The sequence below is a fragment of the Carcharhinus amblyrhynchos genome, chromosome 3 (genome assembly GCF_965287045.1).
Source record: "Carcharhinus amblyrhynchos chromosome 3, sCarAmb.v2.hapA, whole genome shotgun sequence".
Classification (NCBI taxonomy): domain Eukaryota; kingdom Metazoa; phylum Chordata; class Chondrichthyes; order Carcharhiniformes; family Carcharhinidae; genus Carcharhinus; species Carcharhinus amblyrhynchos.
Genome location: NC_137326.1, coordinates 134600709 through 134623165, shown reverse-complemented (window position 1 = coordinate 134623165; position 22457 = coordinate 134600709). Strand labels below are relative to the sequence as shown.

Here is a 22457-nt window from a genome sequence, read left to right as displayed (position 1 = left end):
ATCTTCACTAAAGAATATCTTCAGCAACAAAGCAGCACCCTCTCCTGGTGACAGTAACACCTTGACTGAGATTATACATGTAACCGAGAAAATAACTGCAGAGAGGAAATGGAATTAAGAAACAGATTTCAGACGGTGGAACCGTTTCAGATTGAAATGAGTGAGCAAATATTTCAGAGAATAAAGGCAAGCATGGATATAAGAAAGGAACCCGTACAATCAGTGGACAGTTCTGTCAGTGCAGGGACAAGACTAACACTGCAGAGATCGATGTCCCCTTATATTCAATCCAAGCATTCATGTTTCATGACTTTATGAGATTCATGATATGTATTCGGTATTTTCAAGGTTCAATAAAATATTTCATGTAGATTTTATTTTGTGTAGATTTATTATACAGTGAAAAGATACAGCAACATCAGAAACCCCTGACTACCCCATAAAAGCAATCATTTGAAAGGGGGCTTACCCCATCATCTCTACTCTACAAGCTGATTTGAAAATTACATCCATTTCCAAACACTTTCTCATTTTCCACTTCAGAGCGTATTTTTCTTTGCAGGTTAGTAACATGATAATACAACAAGACAACATCGATTAGGGAAGTTGTGAATCTCAGTCCACCTATCAAATTGTCAAATCCATATTGAGAAACCGCAGAGTAAGTGTAAAATAATGCCATTATTTGTACTGATGCATGCAAAACCAATTTTATTGAGTTATCTTTCAACCTCCCTGCAAAATTTATCTATGCTCTATCCATTCACACTATCTACTATTTAACATGGGTAGCACAGTGGCACAGTGGTTAGCGCTGCTGCTTCATAATGCCAGGGACATGGGTTTGATTCCCAGCTTGGGTCATTGTCTGTATGGAGTTTGCACATTCTCCCTGTGTCTGCATGGTCAGGATGACTTGGTGGCCCCCTTTGCCCCCAAACCAAAGATGTGCAGTTTAGATGGATTGGCTATGCTAAACTGCCCCTTAGTGTCAGGGAAAATGCATGGGGATTGGGTCTGGGTGGGATTATGGTCGGTGTAGCCTTGATGGACTGAATGGCCTCCTTCTGCACTGTATGATTCTATATTTAGATGAGTTGGTGTATTATTTATTTACGTGCATGGAAGATCTTTACTAACTTGTTCATTGTGTATTACTTTTTAAAATATATGCTTGAATTTATTCTGTACTGTTTGATAATGTATCTTGGTGACTGTTTTGGAGTTTACTATTATTGAAATGTGTGTATGTGTAACATTGGTCTTTGCAATATTTGTTCATACATGTGCCCTGCATGCTATTTGAAAGTATTTGATTCCTATTCATTAATGAGTGCTGTTGCATTTTATATTTTATCGTGCGTTTGGATGACACTGTTATTTTCTGAGCTTCAGCTGTGTGTGACTGGTTGTAACCTTCTGGCTGAAATTCACCCATGACCAAAGGTGAATGAACACTTTTCCAATGTGTGGGTATCTTTACAATAGGCTATTTCTCAGAAGCCTACAAAGTTGTGAGAGGCAGAGACAGGATGAATAATTTTCCCAGGGTGGAAGTGTCAATTACAAGAGGGCACAGGTTCAAGTTGAGAGGGGGATGGAGATGTGCGGGGGAAGTTTTTCATGCAGAGTGGTAGGTGCCTGGAACGCGCTGCCAGGGGAGGTGGGGGAAGCAGGCACAATCGCAAAATTTAAGAGGCATATGGATGGATACATGAATGGTAATAGATGGGTACGGACCAAGTAAGGGCAGGTTTTTTTTTAGTTTAGTTTGGGCATCATGATCGGCACAGGCTTGGAGGGCTGAAGGGCCTGTTCCTGTGCTGTACTTTTCTTTGTTCTAACCTTTTTTGCGTATCTTTTCTCTGTCCATTTGTCGACACACTGGATTATGTTTCCTCTGTGCTAAAATGTTCAGCTGGCATTCCTTTCTAATACTTTGAGTGAAATTGCAATTGCCAGCACACCGTGCTGCTAGCAGATTGGGGAACTGCAGTGACTGATCTACCACACCAGATAAATGGGGGGGGCGCAAGCTGAAAATCTGATAGTCGAGATGCTTGGCTCACACAGCGATAGTTTTAAACAGGTTGACAAGGTTTGGAAAATACAGAACGGCTTTTAAAAATGTATAATGGGCTCTCTCTTGTCAATTTTAATTAGGTATGTGATAACAAGAAACCGCCATATGCAGTTGGCAACCTGATTTACATCTGTATGGATTTTTATTTCCATTGATTTCAAACTGGGGGGGTGGATTACTGACTTGTTATCAGCCTGTTGAACAAGATTGGCCAAAACCAAACTTGACTCCGAGGAATCGGCTCAGAGACCATGGAGATTTTCCCTGACTGTCACACATCTGAGCTGACCAGGTATGTATGTGTATGAGTAATGGCCAGGGCCCTGAGCAAGACATAAAACTGAATTGAACAAATGTAGCAACTAGTGGACTTCACCATAAATAAATCAGCATCAAATGTCTAGGTGGTTTGAACAAAAGTGTTTATCAATTTCTTACAGGCAAGGGATCCTCCCTACCCCCCAGCAAACCATTCAAAAGAACACAAGAAATAGGAGCAGGAGTAGGCCATCTAGCCCTTCGAGCCTGCCCCGCCATTCAGTAAGATCATGGCTGATCTGAAGTGGATCAGTTCCACTTTCCCGCTTTCTCCCCATAACCCTTAATTCCCTTGTCTATCAGAAACCTATCTACCCGTGACTTAAATATATTCAATGAGGTAGCCTCCACCACATCAACGGGCAGAGAATTCCAGAGATTCACCACCCTTTGAGTGAAGAAGTTCCTCCTCAACTCCGATCTAAACTGCCCTCTATTTTGAGGCTGTGCCCTCTAGTCCTGCTATCCTTTCTAAGCGGGAAGAATCTCTCTACCTCTACCCTATCCAGCCCCTTCATTATCTTGTACGTCTCTATACGATCCCCCCTCACCCTTCTAAACTCTAACGAGTACAGACCCAGTCTATTCAATTCCCTGCCCCTCACTCCGCAACACACACACACAATTACAACCGGAACCACTGTAAATGGATGGTTCTTAATGCCCCCTCCAGCAGTGTAGAGTAGAAAGCCCAATGGTGTCTTTTCAAAGCAAACAGTGCTTTGGCAATGCATGTGACCTTGGTGAGATCACCTGCCTCAGTAACAAAAAGGACAGAATTCTGAATCTTTACATATACACTGATAATATTAATAACTTGGAAGATTAAATAAATAGCACTTGGCAGAATTTCAACTGTTCTTATCCGACTTGTACATTTCCCACTGGGTGGATGTTGTAGGGAGGTGGGTTCATATGGAAATTTTGCTGGGGAATGGGTTGTGCAACTGCATTGTTCACCACCACAACCGTTGGCTGAAAAATAAAACAACACTGATAATTAGAGTTAGCACAGAATGAGTCAGGCAGTTCATCATGACTCAGCCACTTCTCTCTAACCATTGGAGCCATTCTCCTGCCTCTCTCCCCACTAGGACAATGTTTGTGCTGATCCTCTACCACAGCAATCCATAAAGCTGTGTTTATTAGCGCTGCAACTCTAGGGGAGCACTTCCTGAACATGCTTAGGTGAGTAAATCTATCAAAGTTCTGAGGAAGGGGCCCCCACACTGGAAATGTTGGTTCTCTTCTCTCTCCACAGATGCTGTCAGACCTGCTGCGATTTTCCAATATTTTCTGTTTTTGCTGTTGAGGAAATCTATCCCATGAATTGCTGGGAATGAAGTTTGAAGTTTATTTATTAGTTACAAGTAGGCTTACATTAACACTGCAATGAAGTGGCTGTGAAAATCCCCTAGTCGCCACACTCAGGCGCCTGTTTGGGTACACTGAGGGAGAATTTAGCATGGCCAATGCACCTAACCAGCATGTCTTTTGGAGGAAACCGGAGCACCCCGGGGGAAACCCTCACAGACTCAGGGAGAATGTACAGATTCCTCACAGACAGTGATCCAAGCTGAGAATCAAGCCCAGGTCCCTGGTGCTGTGAGGCAGCAGTGCTAACCACTGTGCCACCGTGCTGCCCAAATAGTTTATCTTCATTGGAAGAACCTAAATGTGTTTCATTGGTAACTGCATCTTATTCACAGGCTAATAAAGGCAGTTATCCCATTAACTTTTTAATCACCTTATCTACCTGCCCTGCTGCCTTCAGCGACTTACGGACCTGCACACCAAAGTCTTTTTAGTGTCCTCCCATTCATTGTGTGTTCCCTTGCCTAGTTAGTCTTCCCAAAATGTATCATCTCACACTTTTCAGGGTGAAATTCCATTTGCCACTGTTTTGCCCATCTGACCAACCCTGTAGCCCAAGGCTTTCCTGCTGGCTATTTACCACACCACCAATTTTTATGTAATCTGCAAATTTAGTGATCATACAGCTCCCACCCCCACCTAGATTGTTCATGTAAATTCCAAACAGCCAGGGATCAGCACGGTGGCACAGTGGTTAGCTGCCTCACATTCCCAGAGACCCGTGTTTGATTCCGGCCTTGGGTCACTGCCTGTGTGGAGTTTGCACATTCTCCCTGTATCTGCATGGGTTCCCACCAGGTGCTCCGGTTTCCTCCCACAGTCCAAAGATGTGCAGGTTAGGTTGATTGGCCGTGCTAAATTGACCCTAATGTCAGGCAGATTAGGATGATAAATATGTGGGGCTATGGGAATAGGGCCTGGGTGGGATTGTGCTTGGTGCAGACCTGATGGGCTGAATGGCCTCCTCCTGTGCTGTAGTAACTCTACGATTCCATGATTCTATAATCCCTGCGGTACACCACTAGAGATGGGCTTCCAGCCATAAAAATAACTTCCTACCAACACTCTATTGCCTGCTGCTATGCCTGATTTTGGATCCAATTTGCCAAATTGCCCTGGATCTCCTGGCTCTTCCCGAACAGCCTCCCATGCAAATACACAATGGCAACAGAACTCAAGTTATTAATTCAAGATTAATTTGTTACATAGCTTACGGTTGGTGCTGCACAACAACAGTTCAGAGATTTGCAGTTGAAGCTGGAAACTGCGATGGATATTGCTGCATTGAGCAGTGTCAGTAGCAGGAGGATGACCAAACATGGAATTGTACCCTGCAACGAATTGTACACAAATACATTCAGTCGGACAGAAAGAAATCGAAAATACTTCTTAAAATCAGCTCAGGATAATGATGCACTTACCTCATGATAAAAACAGTAAAACGATGGGAAACAAACTGGATAAGCAAGGTTTATACAGTATATTATTACTCCTGGGAGGCAGGCAATGGCACTGATGATGTTCATTGCTAAACAGCCTCTGATCTAGAAGTAAAAACATGTATTAAACAACATGAGAAAACATGGCAGGAAGAAAAAAATCCATTGGCTCATCAACTCTACTTCTATTCTAGTTTATCTAAAATCTACCCAGATCATTGTGTCTATATAAACTCATTCAATGTCACACTTTTGGAAGGGTTTTAGAAAGGGTGCAGCAGAGATTTACTGGAATGGTTCCAAGGATGAGGGACTTCATTTAGGATAGATTGGAGAAGTTGGATTAGTTTGTTGAGATTTTCAATCGGATGATTAGTCTTTTTATCGAATGACGAAGGCTAAGCTGTTTCCAATAGCACAGTCAGTAACCAGAGGCCAAAGACTGATGTGGGAAGGAATCAGAGATAGCGAGAGGAAATATTCTATTTCAGATTGAGTTGATGTGATCTAGAATGTTTCCAGGTCATAAAAATATAGAAGATAGGAGCAGGAGGAGGCCAATTGGCTCTTCGAGCCTGCTCCGCCATTCATCGTGGTTGCTCATCCAACTCAATAGCCTAATCCTGCTTTTTCCCCATAACCTTTGCTCTCATTTGCACCAAGTGCTATATCCAGCTGCCTCTTGAATACATTTAATGCTCTGACATCGACTACTTCCTGAATCCCAAAGATATGGAGATATCCCAAAGATATCCCAAAGACCCTGTATCCTCAGACGGTGACTCCTGGACATCTGGGTCACCTCCTCCATCGGGAACACCCTCCCTGCATCTAACCTGTCTAGTCCTGTTAGAATTTTATAAGTCTCTATCAGATCCCCCCCTCATTCATGGGAACTGCAGCAAAAACAATCCTAACCTAGTCAAGCTCTCTTCATACATCAGTCCCACCATCCCCAGAATCAGCCTGGTAAAGTCATAGAACCCTACAGTGCAGAAAGAGGCCTTTCGGCCCATCGAGTCTGCACCGAACACAATCCCACCCAGGCCCTACCCCCATATCCCTACATATTATATCCACTAATTCCTCTAACCTACGCATCCCTGGACACTAAGGGGCAATTTCTTAGCATGGCCAATCAACCTAACCCGCACATCTTTGGACTGTGGGAGGAAACCGGAGCACCTGGAGGAAACCCACGCAGACATGAGGAGAATGTGCAAACTCCACACAGACAGTGACCTGAGCCAGGAATCAAACCCAGGACCCTGGAGCTGTGAAGCAGCAGTGCTAACCACTGTGCTACAGTGCCTCCCATGGATAGTAGGGTGTTGATAAGGCCGCACTTCAAGTACTGTGTGCGGTTTTAGTGTCCTTATCTGAGAAAGGATGTTCTTGCTATAGAGGGAGCACAGTGAAAGTTTACCAGGCTGATTCCTGGGATGGTAGGCTTGTTATCCAAAGACAGACTAAATCAGTTAGGATTATACTTACTGGAGTTTAGAAGAGTGAGAGGGGATCTCATAGAAACTTATAAAATTCTAACAGTGTTGGAAAGGGTAGATTCAGAAAGAATGTTCTTGATGGTGGGGGAGGCTAGAACTAGGGTTCATAGTTTGAGGATAAACCTTTCCAAACTAAGTTCAGGAGAAATTTCTTGACCCAGAGGGTGGTGAATGTGCAGAATTCACTCACAGAAAGTAGTTGAGGCCAAACCGTTGTGTGATTTCAAGAGGAAATTAGATATAACTCTTGGGGCTAAAGGGGATATGGGAGGAGGGGGGGGATCAGGATATTGAATTCAATGATCAGCCATGATCAAAATGAAGGGCAGAGCAGGCTCAAGGGGCCAAATGGCCTACTCCTGATTTTAGTTTCTATGTTTTTAAAATGGTCTGCCTCAATGCCACTTTCCTGTGTTAACGTCACATCCTGCGATGAGATTAATCTCCAGAAAATTATTGATTTCTGCCTTGAACATGCAAAGTTTTGGTGTTCGTGTGAGGAAATGATGACATTTAACAGCCAGAAGAAAGAATGGAAAAAACACATTGTAACTAAACCTGGAGAGAGGAATATTCCAAGTAAAATATGAGAAATAGGTATTATTGCATTAAACAAAATGGATTTATTGGACCCCTTCCCAGATTCACAAGTTTGCAAGCTGTCAGGTAATTACAAAACTGCAGAGTGCTATTTTTGAAAGTTATTTTGTGGGATTGATGGCTGGGTCAACAGAGAGAAGGAGTTGAGGCTGGCATAGATCATCCATAATTGCATTGAAAGGCGGGGCATTCTTAAAGGGCCTGGCGGTCACTTCTAATTCCTGTGTTCTTGTGCGTAAATGAGTCTTGTGATGATGAGTGATGTCCTACAGGGGTTTGTACCGGGGCCTCAAAGATTTACAACTTACATCAATGACTTTGCTGAGGGCAGTGGAGGCAGGGTAACTAAATTTGCAAGTGATGCAAAGACAGGGAGGGAAGTATGTTGTGAAGAAGACATATAGAGTTTGCAAATGGATAAGACGTGTTGAGTGAGTGGGCGAAAATCAGGCAGAGGGAGTAAAGTGGGGAACTGTTCAGTTTGCCACAAGGGTAAAGAAAGCAGATTATAACAGAAGCGCTGCAGAATGTCTGCTGCAGAGAGATTGAGGCGGCATGAGGCAGGAAAAGTTGGTAAGCGGGTGCGGCATAGATTTAGTAAAGCTAATGGAATGCTATTCTTCATTACATGAGGAACTGAGCATGAAAGTATGAGTGTTATGCTTCAGTTATACAAACCATTAGAGAGATCAAGGCGGGGAGGGGACTCACCCTGCACAAGCCTCAAACATTGGCCATGTATCGGGCTTCCCACTGGGCATCACAGCCTCCGCGAGTCTCCAGGCACCGGATAAATATTATTGCATAAGTTACTATAATGATCACTTACATACAATTTAAAGGTAATTAGCAGGTTCGGGACTGAAGTGTCTGGGCCCACCAGCCTCTCTCCTCCCCCGCTCGGAGTATTCCACTCCAGCTCACTCATGGGGAGCTGGCAGCCCAACCCCGCTGGAGGGAAGGGAGCTCAGCGAGGCTCCCCAGGAGGTCTGGGGTGAGGGGTGTGCTTCTTGGGCATTGCCATCTGGACAGTACCAGCCTGAGCCCCCCGGCACTGCCCAAGGGGCAAAGTGGTAATGCCCAGGGGGCAGCTTAGAACATAGAATATAGAACATTACAGCACAGTACAGGCCCTTCAGCCCTCGATGTTGCGCCGACCAGTGGAACCAATCTAATGACCCTCTAATCTAAACTATTCCAATGTTATCCATATGCCTATCCACTGACCATTTGAATGCCCTTAAAGTTGGCGAGTCCACAACTGCTGCAGGCAGGGCATTCTACGCCCTTACTACCCTCTGAGTAAAGAACCTACCTCTGACATCCGTCCTATAACTACCACCCCTTAATTTAAAGCTATGTCCCCTCGTGTTAGCCATCACCATCCGAGGAAAAAGGCTCGCACTATCCACCCTATCTAACCCTCTGATCATCTTGTATGCCTCAGTTAGGTCACCTCTCAATCTTTTTCTTTCTAACGAAAACAACCTCAAGTCCCTCAGCCTTTCCTCATAAGACCTTCCCACCATACCAGGCAACATCCTGGTAAACCTCCTCTGCACCCTTTCCCTTTCCAGGGAACTTGGCACTGCCCATCAGCTATCGGGCAGTGCCCAGGGTCCCGGGCTAGTGATGGCAGGGCCTATTTGGTGGGATGGGGCCTCTGGGGGAGTTGGGTGGAGGTGGGGTTCCCTCTGCCACTCTGGCTGGATGACAGAGGGAGGGAGGCCAATGATTGGGGTTGGCCATCGGGCTGGGTGGGGGTCAGGGCTTCATGGGGGGGGGGCTTGCGATTGGGCCAAGGGAGGATTGGAGGGTTAGCATTGCAGGGTTGTGGGGCTGGCCAGTGATTGAGCTGGCTTGCGATCGGGAGACCAGCGTTGCGGGGCCACTGCGCATGTACCAATCTTAGTGCTGACAGATCAGCACATGCGCCATGGCTCACTCAGCGCTATGCTTCTGGCTTCTCCAGCAGGAATAGGTCCCACCTCCTGATTTTCCACCTGATCCAAACTAGGGCACTCTGTAGTGCACAGAGTATGGAAGATTCATTTTGCAAATCCCACTGCAAAGAGCAATGGGATTTACTTCAGTGAATTCCACACTTAGAATTTTTTTGGGAGAATTGTGAAAGAAAATCAATTAAAGACAATTAATTTTCTTAGTTCTTTGGGGTTTTAATTCAGTTTGGCAGCATGGTCAGCGCAGGCTTGGAGGACCTGTTCATGTGCTGTAATTTTTTTTGTCTTTGTTCATTGTCCCCCATATCTTGAATGTTGTGTGTAGTTTTGGTTGTCTTATTTATTGAAATATGGAAATGTTTTGGATGTGGATCAGAAAAAAGTTTCCTGGAATGAGCAGAATGTGGAGATGCCAGTGTTGGACTGGGGTGAACAAGATGAGAGGTCATACTGAAAGTAGCCAGGGACATTTGGCCTTTGACTTTTAGGCAAGTGTTCTCATTGGAGATGCACAATGATGCAGAATCGCTGAGCAGAAACTGATCGCCAAGTTCTACACTCCTGAGGATGGCCTTAACTGGGATCTCGGATTTATGTCTACATGTAACATATAACCCTACGTGTAACCCCACTGTTCTGTGTTGAAAAAATCATCCCAGCTATCCTGTTCAGATATTATGCACACCTTGATTACAGGTGATGATCTCTCTGCCTGAATTAATTTGATGTGGAGATGCCGGCGTTGGACTGGGGTAAACGCAGTAAAAAGTCTCACAACACCAGGTTAGAGTCCAACGGGTTTATTTGATAGTAATCTTACAAGCTTTCGGAAACAGTGTCCCTTCATCAGGTGTGCAATGAAGGAACACCGTTTCCGAAAGCTTGTAAGATTACTATCAAATAAACTGGTTGGACTCTAACCTGGTGTTGTGAGATTTCTTACTGAATTAATTTGCACAGTGTTTAGCACCATTTTGCACTTTGATTATTTATAATTCTCTCTCTGCCTTAAATGATCATTTCTTAGGTCATCCCTTCACTTATACGGCCTGTCGACACTTTACACACGCTGATTATATTTATTTGCTTGCACTTATCTATTAGCAGTCGTGATTACCTGTAAAGACTTGTTATTCAGCCAGCCTACACTGCACTACACTGTCTCTGTGTATCCTTTGACAGTCTTGATTACCTATGAATGTCGGGCTATCGTCACTCCGCCTACATATTCCATTCCTACGCGCCTCTGTCCACTACACTTGACGAAGGAGAAGCACTCCCAAAAGTTGTGATTTCAAATAAACTTTCAAGACCATAACCTGGTGTCATGTGACCTCTCGTCTTGACTGAACAGGTTATATTATGAGGATAAATGTGGAAGTATGATGACTTTAGCCAGGCTAATGAGGTTGGCTTGCTGAGTCTGAATTGATGGTTAAATCAGGAAGCCTCATGCTCCCTATTTAAAGCAGGTATGTCAGACTCCCAGCCTGCAATCAGCAGGGAGCAACTGGAGAGCTGACTGGGTACAGATGTATGGTGTAAGTAAAGTAACTTGGTGGCAGGACTGTCACTTCCTTGGAGTTATTACAATAAGATTGGGCTTGTTTTTACTAGAGTTTAGAAGAGTGAGAGGTGACTTAATTGAAGTATTTCGGATCCTGAAGAGTATTATAAAGGTGAACTTTGAAAGGGTTTTTCCTCTTGTGATTGAGTCCAGAGCTCGGGGACACTGTTCTAAAATTACTAAACTAGGAAATATTGTAAACTGAAGAGGCAGTTTCAAAAGGACGTTATTTGAATAAGTGCTTACCACAGGGAGTGTTGCATCCTTCTCAACAGCAACAGCAAGAGAACCTGCAATAATAAACTTAAAAAACATACTTCACATCAGAGAGACGACTCAAAAAATAATTATATTTGGAATGTGAATTTTTGTCTTTCCGAAATGATTTTCCCCTCATGCTGGAGAACTATGTTACACACTGACTCCACACACTTGAACCCTTGCTCAATCGGCCATTAAAGAACAAAGAACAACACAGTACGGGAAACAGGCCCTTCGGCCCAACGAGCCCACGCCACCATTTTAACATTAAGAGTCCCCCCCTCCACCCATGACCCTTGTCTATGCTTATGGCACTCCACGTTATGCCATTCCTCCATTTGAAATTGGAAGAGAGTGAATGAAGGTGTTCAGTGGGTCTATAGGATGTTGAGCATGATGTATTTTCCTCAGTGAGGCCTATGAGATTGGTCTCTTAGAGTATGAGCTCCCTGATTGAGGTAATGATTGTCTGTCCAATCAGGGAGTCTCACCTATATATTGAGGAATGTCAGGGCTACTGACACTCCAGATTCTGACCTTGTACCTGAAGTTAGGACTGGAAACAAGTTTGAAAATAAAGGGAATCAGTTAAAGGGACACCAGCCTCTGAGAAACTATTCTGAATTTCATCTGAGTCTGACATTTATGCTGGTTTCTTCTTCACCAATCAATTTCCCTTTGGGAATCTGTTGAATGGATAAGCAGATTGCTAACCAATCTTTGGAGACTGACCCTGAATTTCGATTTGCTCCATGTGGTATCAGGAAACGGCTGAAGGTACAGGATACAGCAAAGCCCTGAATACACTGGTCTACAACTGGCTGAACCCTTAGCCAAGTCACAATGCAGCCACAACATGGGCAACTCTCTCACCATATGCAGAATTGCCCACATGTGCACTGTACACAAGAAAGTGAATATATCCAATCCAACAATTACTATCCCACCAGTCTACTCTCAATCTTCAGCAAAGTGGTGGAAATAGTCAATGGAAAGTAGAGGGAAACCTCTCCAACTGTTGGACTCATATCGAGCACAATGGAAGATGGCTGTGGGTGTTGGAGGCCAATCATCTCAGCCCCAAAACATTGGAGGTCCATAGGTTGGTATCCACCTTCAATTGCTTCATCCATAACCTTCCTTTCTCCGTAAGATCCAACCTGGGGATGATCAATGATGATTGTAGAGTGCTCATTCCCATTCGCTACTCTACAGATACTGGAGCAGCCTATGCCTGCGTGCAATCAGATCTGGATAACATTCAGGCTTGTAATTTTTTTATTGATTGGTGAGATGTGGGCATCACTGGTTAGAACAGCATAAATTGCCCATGCCTAATTGCCGTTAGCGAGCTGCCTTTGTGAATCGCTACAATCTGTGTGGTGCTGGTACTCCCTGTTTGGGAGGAAGTTCCAGGATTTTAACTCAGTGATGGTGAAGGAATGGTAACATATTTCCAAGACAGGACGCTGAGTGGCTTGGTTGGGAACTTGCAGGTGATGGTGTCCCTATGTGTCTTTTGCTCTTGTCCTTCAAGATGATAACAGTTGTGGGTGTGGAAAGTGCTGCCTAAGGAGTCTTGGTGAGTCCCTGCAATGCATCTTATAGAAGGTACACACAGCTGCCAATGTGTGTCGGTAGTGGAGGGAGTGTATGTTTCTAGAAGGGATATCAGTCAAGGATAATGTTGAGCTTCTTGAGCTGTTTTGGGGTTGCACTCATTCAGGCAATGACAAATATTCCACCATACTCCTGATTCTGAGTTGAAGATGATGGACAGGCTTTGAGAGACAGAAGGTGAGTTGCTCACTGCAGGATTCCTAGCATCGAACCTGTTCTTGAAGCCAAAGTATTTATATGGCCAGTCCAGTTCAATTTCTGCTCAATGGTAACCCTCCAGGATTTTGATAGTGGAGGATGTAATGCCATTGGATGTAAAGGAGCAATAATTAGCTTGCTGGAGATGGTCAGTGCCCTAGCACTTCTTGGCAAAAATGTTATTTGTCACTTTTTAGCCCAAGCCTGGATATTATCCAGATCTTACTGCATTTGAACATGGACTGCTTCAGTGTCTGAGGAGCCATGAAAGGTGTTGAACATTGTGCAAACATCGGCAAACACCCCCACTTCTGACCTTATGATGGAAGGAAGGTCACTGATAGATCAGCTGAAGCTAGTTAGTCCCATTACACTACCCTTAGAGACTCTTGCAGTGATATCCTGGAACTCAGATGATTGAACTCCAACCATCACCATGTTCCAGAGCTTAAAGTTTACTTATTAGTCACAAGAAAGGCTTATATTAACACTGCAATGAAGTTACTGTGAAATTGCCCTAACCACTACGGTCCGGTGCCTGTTCAGTTCAATAAACAGCTCGTCTTTCAGAATGTGGGAGGAAACCGGAGCACCCGAAGAAAAAAACCACGCAGACACTGGGAGAATGTGCAAGCTCCACACAAACAGTAACCCAAGCCAGGAATTGAACCTGGGTCCCTGGTGCTGTGAAGCAGCAGTCCTATCCACTGTGCTACCATGCTGCCCTTAAGTCTGATCCACTGGTTATGAAGACATTTAGCTCTGACTATCACTCACTGCTTATGCTGTTTGACACATATTTACTCCTGTGTTGTAGGTTCATCAGAATGACACCTCATTTTTAGGTATGCTTGAGTGCTGCTCCTGCCATGTCCTCCTGCATTGAACCTAGTAAGTGACAAGTAGCATTTATACAAGTGCCAGGTAATGATTGTCACCAGCAAGAGAATTTGACGATCTCTCCTTGACGTACAATGGCATCACATGAAGTCCTGAATACCACTGAATTCCCTACCATTGATAGTTTGGATGACTAAATAATTAACTGGACCAGCCATTCAAATAGGGCGAGTCCAAGAGCAGGGCAGAGCCCGGGAATTCTGTGCCAAGTATTTGACTCGCTGAAGCCTGTCCACTATCTATAAGGTGGTATTGAGATGGCACACTTTCCACTTTCCATCAACACTTGACATCATCCAGGAGAGTGACCTTGCAGGTAGATGTAGTCAGGTAATCCTCGGGTGCTGTAAGGTTGGTGAGGGATGCACTACTCGAAGGACAATGAGGGGGGGTAGGTAGCATGCAACAATGGCCCTTAGGAAAACTGCTGGAGCTGGGAGGAGATCTGCTGTCCCTGCTAACTCTATATATAAAGCCAATCAAGAAAATGGAATGAAAGTTACCAATTGATGCTAACGAATGTCAGGTAGATATAGAAATCCCGACAATTTTACAGTTTACATTCATCAGTAACACTTACCAGAATTCCAGTCCACCAGGGTGTCCCGATATGCACTGAAAAGTCACTGATTCGAACAGGACCCCGCACAACAACAGTGATTTCTATTATTCCAATGATTATGGCGATAATACCCGTCACAATCTCCGTTATCTGCAAGAACCAGAAAACTGGGTTTAAATTGAAAAACAAACCTGTTGTCAGCTTTAACTTGCTCCACGATGTGAAATTGACAGTACAGATCAGCCGCCCTTTCCATAGAAAGAGCCTGATTTTCACCTCCAGTGATTTCTACTATGTGCAGTTTATCCAATGTATTCATTACTTGGAATTCCGGAATTGGAAATGGTAATTTTTAGGATTTAATGTAGAAAATGAAGTAATGATGTGGAGATGCCGGCGTTGGACTGGGGTAAACACAGTAAGAAGTCTGACAACACCAGGTTTAAGTCCAACCGATTTATTTGATAGTAAACTCACAAGCTTGCGAGGTTTACCTCTTTGTCAGGTGAATGGAGAGTTTTGGCCTCAGACAGAGCATATAAAGCACAGACAGTTTACAGATTACTGATTAGAATGCGAATCTTTACAACTAACCTGCTGTTCAAGTCCTAAAGAGGCCAACAGTGTGAGTGGAAGGAGCACTGATCACAGGTTAAAGAGATGTGTATTGTCTCCAGACAGTACAGTAAGTGAGGTTTTGCAAACCCAGGCAAGTCACGGGGGTTACAGATAGTGCGACATCAAACCAAGATCCCTGTTGAGGCCATCCTCATGTGTGTGGAACTAGGCTATCAGTCTCTGTTCAGCGACTCTGCGCTGTCGTGTGTCGTGAAGGCCGCCTTGGAGAATGCTTACCCGAAGATCAGAGGCCGAATGCCCGTGACCACTGAAGTGTTCACCAACAGAAAGGGAACAGTCTTGCCTGGTGATTGTCGAGTTCATCACAACAACGGATGAACGAACATCGCTCGACAATCACCAGGCAAGACTGTTCCCTTCCTGTTGGTGAACACTTCGGTGGCCACGGGCATTCGGCCTCTGATCTTCGGGTAAGCATTCTCCAAGGCGGCCTTCACGACACACGACAGCGCAGAGTCGCTGAACAGAGACTGATAGCCAAGTTCCGCACACATGAGGACGGTCTCAACAGGGATCTTGGGTTCATGTTGCACAATCTGTAACCCCCGTGACTTGCCTGGGTTTGCAAAACCTCACTCACTGTGCTGTCTGGAGACAATACACATCTCTTTAACCTGTGATCAGGGCTCCTTCCACACACATTGTCGGTCTCTTTAAGACTTGAACAGCAGGTTAGGTGTAAAGACTCACATTCTAATCAGTAATCTGTAAACTGTCTGTGCTGTTATATGCCCTGTCTGAGGCCAGAACTCTCCATTCACCTGACGAAGAGGGAAACCTCGCAAGCTTGTGGCGTTTACTATCAAATAAATCGATTGGACTTAAACCTGGTGTTGTCAGACTTCTTACTGAAAATGAAGTAAAACAGAGTCTTTCACAGAATCAACTCTATTTTGTAATTTACTGAATTAATGTCAATTCTGGGGCACAGCCAGAGATAACTTGATGTTCTGTGGGTGAAACTCACCTTTTGAACGAAGGGTGAATATTATTCTCTATCACTGTGACAGATCATTGTCTGTGTGCCGTGTATGAAGTCAGTTCTGGTGGGGATGACAGTCTATCAGCAGCAGAACCCATCTGATTCCCCCTCCATTGACATTAATACAAGGATACTCTAATGGGGGCTGTAAAGAATGTGCAATTTTCTTTACCACGTTTTCCTCATAACGCTCAATGCCGAGGTCAGAATGAGGAAGACATTTCCCACTATGAATTTTGCGACAGAATCAGGGACCAGGCAGCAAACTGAAGGAGACCATTCAGCCCATCATGTCTGTGTCAGCCCTTTCAAAGGGGTATTCCAGGAGCTTTACAGTTTCAAGTGTTTTTTTATCTCGTCAGGTACACTTCCAGTTGCCTTTTGAATGTAATGGTGGAACCTGCTTCAATCACCCTTTCAGGCAGCAGATTTCAGATGGCGACAACTCAAAGTAGAAACAAATTAATGTGTGATTTTCTTCTCTTTTTCCTCATAATGGTCCATGCGCAGATCGGAATGAGGAAATATTTCCCCTAGCTTTATTTTATTGTACAATCATGGAGCCACAAATAAACAGGAGGATTCCATTCAGCCAGCCTTTGAAAGAGTTATCCAATTGTCCCACTCTTCCAACGTTTTCCCTATAAACCTGTATAGAATTCCTACACTGTAGAAGGAGGCCATTCGGCTCATCAAGTCTGCACCAACCACAATCTCACCCAGACCCCATCCCCACAACTCCACGTATTTACCCCAGGTAGTCCCCCTGACACTAAGGGGCAGTTTAGTGTGGCCAATGCACCTAACACGCGCATCTTTCGGATTGTGGGAGGAAACCGGAGCACCCAGAAGAAACCCATGCAGACACGGGGAGAATGTACAAACTCCACACAGACAGTGACCCAAGCCAGGAATTGAACCCGGGTCCCTGGCATTGTGAGGCAGCAGTGCTCACCACTGTGCCACCGTGTCACCCATGTTTTCATTTTGTCAGGTATACCTTTAACTGCATCTTGAAAGTAAACATTGAATCTGCTTCCTCTCGGGCAGAACATTTCAGATGATAACTAAGTTTAAGTTTATTTATTAATGTCACAAGTAGGCTTATATTAACACTGCAGTGAAGTTACTGCCAAAATGTAAGCAAATTCATTTATCTTTATTCCTTTCCATTGCCTTGTGACACATGAGACAGACAAAGTACGTGCTTATGTCTGTCTCTATGGTTAGTTTACCCTGGAACAGTTCATGAGCCTGTTGCCAGAAGCTATAACTTAAGAGGCATTACACCACATCAGGTATTGCTGATCAGGTAGCTCTACTACACTTAGTTCTGGATATTCTGGTGTATGGGAGAGACTCACAGCTTTATAATCAACCTTTCTAGACATGTTAAATGCAAATTCTGATACCATCAAGTCCCTGAGTGGGACTCAGAGGCAGATCTTCTGTCTAAGAGGCAGGGAACTTATCCGCTGTGCCACGAGACTTCTTGACAACATGTTATAGTTAGGTGTAGCATTTGAAACAAATGCAAAAAACTGTGGATATTGCGAATCTGAAATAAAACACAGTTGTGGAAATACTTAGCCGGGGTGGCAACATCTGTGGAAACAGAGATTAAATTAATTGAATTATTCAGAGGAGTTTGTAGTGTGATGATACTGTGTCTTCAAGGAATGTATTTGTGTCATGCTTCTGGTAAAGGATTTTGTTAATAAGTCAGTTCTGTTTATCCGGTGCTGCTTTGTCTACAACTTGCAGCCCACAGGCTGAGCATGCAGAAGATCTTAATTGTTGGTGTGTTTGTTTTAATCTGGGCTATTTTGTTCTTTTAGTGTTTTCCCCTAAGCTTTTCAGAGTAGGGTTTCATTAAGTTGATTGATCGGAAAATCATGTGACTGGGTGGAGCTAGGCTTATAGTGAGAAAGAAGCTGCCAGTTCCTGTTTTGAATCCTTACAGATCTCCTTCTCTCTCTCTCTCTGTGGAGATGGGAATCTGGGACCTGCTGGAAAATAGATCTCTTTCTCTAAGGTTCTGTTGTTTGAAGATAGTTCTTTCTCTGGAGGCTGCTGTCTGGGAGTCAGAGGATAGGTGATTTTCTATATCTGTGTCCAAAGTTTTTAAAATGTTGGATGCCTAGCACCCCATGTAAATCTGTGTGTTTTAAACTAACTGATTCTGAGGAGGGGTTTATGTTTGTGGGGATATTGCTCACATTGGAACGTAGGGATAGCTAAAAGTTAAGAATTATACCTTGCCATGCTTAAGTATTTAATTATTTTAAGTATTTTGGTAAAAGTCGTGCAAATTATTTTTGTTACATTTTAATTGTGTTGTTAAATAAAAATTGTTTTAATAAAAGCTTCCTAGTGGGTCAGCAGAAACACATTTGGAGCAAAACACCTTATGCTCACACTAAAGCCAAAACCAAAAAGTTGGGGTCTAGAACAAAGAACAAAGAACAAAGAACAGCACAGGAAACAGGCCCTTCGGCCCTACAAGCCTGCACTGCCCATTTTAACACTCAGTCAGTGCCTTATTCAAGTCTTTCATCGATCGTCGATGTTTTTGTCTACCTCTCCACAATAAAGGGGGTGCAAATTTAAAGAATTATATGTGCGCCAGGTTAAGGGAGATCCAATTCAGGGACAATTTATTGACACCAATCAGCCTAAAAAACATGTTTTTGGGATGCGAGAGGAAACCGGAGCACCCGGAGAAAACCCACGCAAGCATGGGGAGAATGTGCAAACTCCCACAGACATTGACCCAAGCCGGAGATCCGACCCGGGTCCCTGTAACTGCACAGCCGACAGTGATAGTCACTGAGCTGTCGTGCTGCCCGTCAACTGGTCCAGTTTAAGCGTACGCTAACGGACGTGAAGCACTAGGCAACTCTCGAAGCACCATCCAAGAGCAACCCTCGCACGACCCACCGCGTGTATGCCCCTTGTTGGCCAACAAGGTGGACCGAATCGCCTGTGGATGCAAAAGGAGACATCAATAAACATAAATAGACATGCAACATGAAGTCTAGGCTGACTTTAGAATATACCTTGGAGTTTCTGATCTGGTCCCAAACAATCATCCCACCATCCAACAGAGAGAGCAGGAAGTGACTGTGCTGTGGCAACCAGCAGGGCTTTTCTTCTACAGAAATTAGAGGCCAATCAAGATAAGAACGGAAGATTTGCATTCCAAAAGGACAGTAGGGAACCAAATGGATTTTTGTGACAATCCAGCAAATGTATGGTAAGAATTATTCATTCCAGATACATTTACCTAGAGTTTAATTCCCCAATGACCATTGGGATTTAAATTCCTCGGCCACTGGATTACTAATCTTGTGACATAATCGTTACCCCATTGGGCTGAGAAGGTGATGGCCTAGTTGTATTACTGCTAGACTATTCATCCATCAACTTAGCTAATGTTCTGGGGACCTGGGTTCGAATCTCACCACGGCAGTTGGTGGAATTTGAATTCAATAAAAAATATCTGAAATTATGAATCTTCTGATGAACATGAAACCATTGTCGATTGTCAAAAAAACCCATCTGGTTCACTAATGTTCTTTAGGGAAGGAAATCTGCTGTCCTTACCTGGCCTGGTCTACATGTGACTCCAGAGCCACAGCAATGTGGTTGACTCTCAACTGCCCTCGGGCAAGTAGGGACATCCATGTCTCACAAATGAATAAAAATAATCGCCGGCAGTTATGCTGAAAGCAAAGCCATGCAAAACATGTCAATAACATTTTATATTATTAGCATGACACCTTTGTTTTATTTCTGAACCTTAGTATGGTAAAATATAAACAATATACTTTGGGAAGTGCACTTACACCCAGGCCCATGAGTTTTCCTCCGAAATTCAGTTGTCGAGCAGAATAATTCTGGTTCATCACTATACTTCCGTTCACAACATGCTTTCCCATGTGTGGCATCAACTGAGGAGCGCTGGGCTGTGGTGGTGGGTACTGGCCTTGTACAAAGACATTACCAACATTGCTGGGCACATGAGCCATTTTCACAGCAACTGTCTGAAATATACAGGAGAGTTAATGAGTCTTTTCTGATTTGTGAACTAATCTTCTTTAATAATCTAAACTTGTATGCATTAAGCAAAATTGTGAGATCTCGTTCAATGATCTACGCACAACTCTGACCAAAACTCAGATGCAAAGGAACAGAAACGTTCCTTAAGATAAAAAGTTAAATCTCACGGGATCCAGGGTGATGTATCTAAACGGATGCAAAACTGGCTTCAGCCAGAGGGTGGTGGTAGAGAATTGTTTTTCAAACTGGAGACCTGTGACCAGCGGTGCACCTCAGGGATTGGTGTTGAATCAACTGTTATTTGTCATTTATGTTAACGATTTGGATGAGAATATAGGAGGCATTGTTCTCGAATTACTTTCAGTCTTGTGACACATATAATTTAGCAGGAGAAATACTAGCACATTCAATGTTGGACTTTTCCCGATGCTTCCCTGATAACCAGTCAAAGGCTGTGTGAACTTGTATTCAATCAAATTGAGTTAAAAGTGGGAATTTGGACAACCTTAGTTCCAACTGGAAAAGATAGAACATAGAACATGGTTTTAAAAAAAAATTAATATGGATGGGGCAATTGCCTCACCAACTTTCTTTAAGATTCAGGGTGAAAACCACCAGGTTCTGATTCATAAGAACATAAGAAATAGGAGCAGGAGTCGGCCATCTAGCCCTTCGAGCCTGCCCCGCCATTCAATAAGATCATGGCTGATCTGAAGTGGATCAGTTCCACTTTCCCGCTTTCTCCCCATAACCCTTAATTCCCTTGTCTGTCAGAAACCTATCTATCCGTAACTTAAATATATTTAGCGAGGTAGCCTCCATCACTTCAACAGGCAGAGAATTCCAGAGATTCACCACCCTTTCAGTGAAGAACTTCCTCCTCAACTCAGATCTAAACTGCCCCCCCCTCTTATCTTGAGGCTGCGCCCTCTAGTCCTGCTGCCCTTTCTAAGCAGGAAGAATGTCTCTACCTCTACCCTGTCCATCCCCTTCATTATCTTATACATCTCTATAAGATCCCCCCTCAGCCTTCTAAACTCCAGCGAGTACAGACCCAGTCTATTTAGTCTCTCTTCATAGTCCAACCCCCTCATCTCCGGTATCAGCCTAGTGAACCTCCTATTATATTAATTATTATTAATTATTAACTATTAATTATTATTATTATTTCTTTAAAATCTCGCTATTTCCTCCAAAATGTCTTTGAAATTCCTCCCACTAATCTATTTTAGTTTTCTTCTCTTCTGGGTATTTTATTTTGTTCCTGTACAATAATAGTGAATGCAAAAAACCTGATTAATAAACAGGTCATTATATTTCGTTTTCGTATCATTTATGTCAGCCACGTCATCCTGAGCATCCTTCTCTTTTCTCCATATATTGATAAAAGCGTTCAGTATTTTAATTAAAAAACAAATTTCTATTCTTAATATTTTCGTTGTTTCTCTTTGCTGTCTTCTATCCTTTTCATTTTCATTTCTTTTACATTTATGAAGCCAGTTCTTCAGTTTTAACCTGCACTTTAATGTTTATGCTCTGCACAGTTACTTGACTGAACAAGTAGAAACATCTCCCTTTAGCCGACATTGCTTGAAACCAAGACAGGAGGTAAGATCCAAGCCTAGTCAGCTTGGATCGGGAATGTCTCAACTTGTTGGGACTCTAAATTGCCTTTAGTATGACTTGATTGGAATAAAGTGAATAAAAAAAAATTTCCTTGAAAACGTCCCGCTACTTTTCTTGGTTCACCTATTAACGGCTCAGCTCCAGTGTTCAGTTTACAGCCTGTTCCTTTTAAATTAGCCTTGTACTAATTTTAAACTTGTGTTTGTGGAGGGAGCTTTCTCCCTCTCAAATGCAATGTCAAGCTCCAATCCTGTTATGGTCAAGGTTTGCCCCATTCTGCGAAACTATTCATTTCTTTTTACTAATTGCCAAATCAAGGAATCAAAGAAGGGAGGTCACTCGGCCCGCCTGGTCTATGCTGGCTCTCTGCAAGAGCAATTCCCATTGTGCATTACCCCTTAACGTTATTTGATTATCTGACACTGCTCCAATCCCCTTTTTCCTGTTACTTCCGTTGGATTCAGACTCACCAATGATCAAAAAACACCTTCCAGAAGCGAGGAGACCCCACAATGAACGAGAGGTGTTTGGAGTATTTCTTCAATCCCACCTTCCTGTGGGGTATGCAACCTGGACGAGGAGGCTTTGGTGGCTCACGTTGATGTTCAGTGAACATCAGAACCCAAGTGTCGTGACAAAACAGAATCTACTTGCAATAAAGGTGAAGGTTAGTGGATGTGGGAGGGGTGACATTGGGCCAAAGAATGCTGCAAAAAAATCAACAGGTCTGGCAGCATTTCGAAATGTATTGTCTGAAGGT

The 22457-nt window shown here is 43.6% G+C and overlaps 1 protein-coding gene across 1 annotated transcript; it reads right to left on the bottom strand.

Annotated features, from left to right (window-relative positions):
* Window positions 1-359: 359 nt before the first annotated feature.
* Window positions 360-22457, bottom strand: LOC145341153 (membrane-spanning 4-domains subfamily A member 8-like). The gene is made up of 7 exons (XM_080186056.1): window positions 22168-22457; window positions 19858-20055; window positions 14407-14538; window positions 11094-11150; window positions 5197-5319; window positions 4990-5106; window positions 360-3376 (listed from the first exon to the last, which is right to left on the bottom strand). The coding sequence occupies exons 2-7, from the start codon at window positions 20038-20040 to the stop codon at window positions 3263-3265; spliced, it is 726 nt and encodes a 241-aa protein (XP_080042182.1). The 5' UTR covers window positions 20041-20055; window positions 22168-22457; the 3' UTR covers window positions 360-3262.

Excerpts from the sequence above, each read along its gene's own strand:
- LOC145341153 (XM_080186056.1), bottom strand. The coding sequence starts at position 20,040 with ATGGCTCATGTGCCCAGCAATGTTGGTAATGTCTTTGTACAAGGCCAG. Across the intron at positions 14,539-19,857 it reads GAAAACTCATGGGCCTGGGT|ATAACGGAGATTGTGACGGG; the intron begins GTAAGTGCACTT and ends TGGTTCTTGCAG. Across the intron at positions 3,377-4,989 it reads GTTGTTGTGCAGCACCAACC|CCAACGGTTGTGGTGGTGAA; the intron begins GTAAGCTATGTA and ends TTTATTTTTCAG.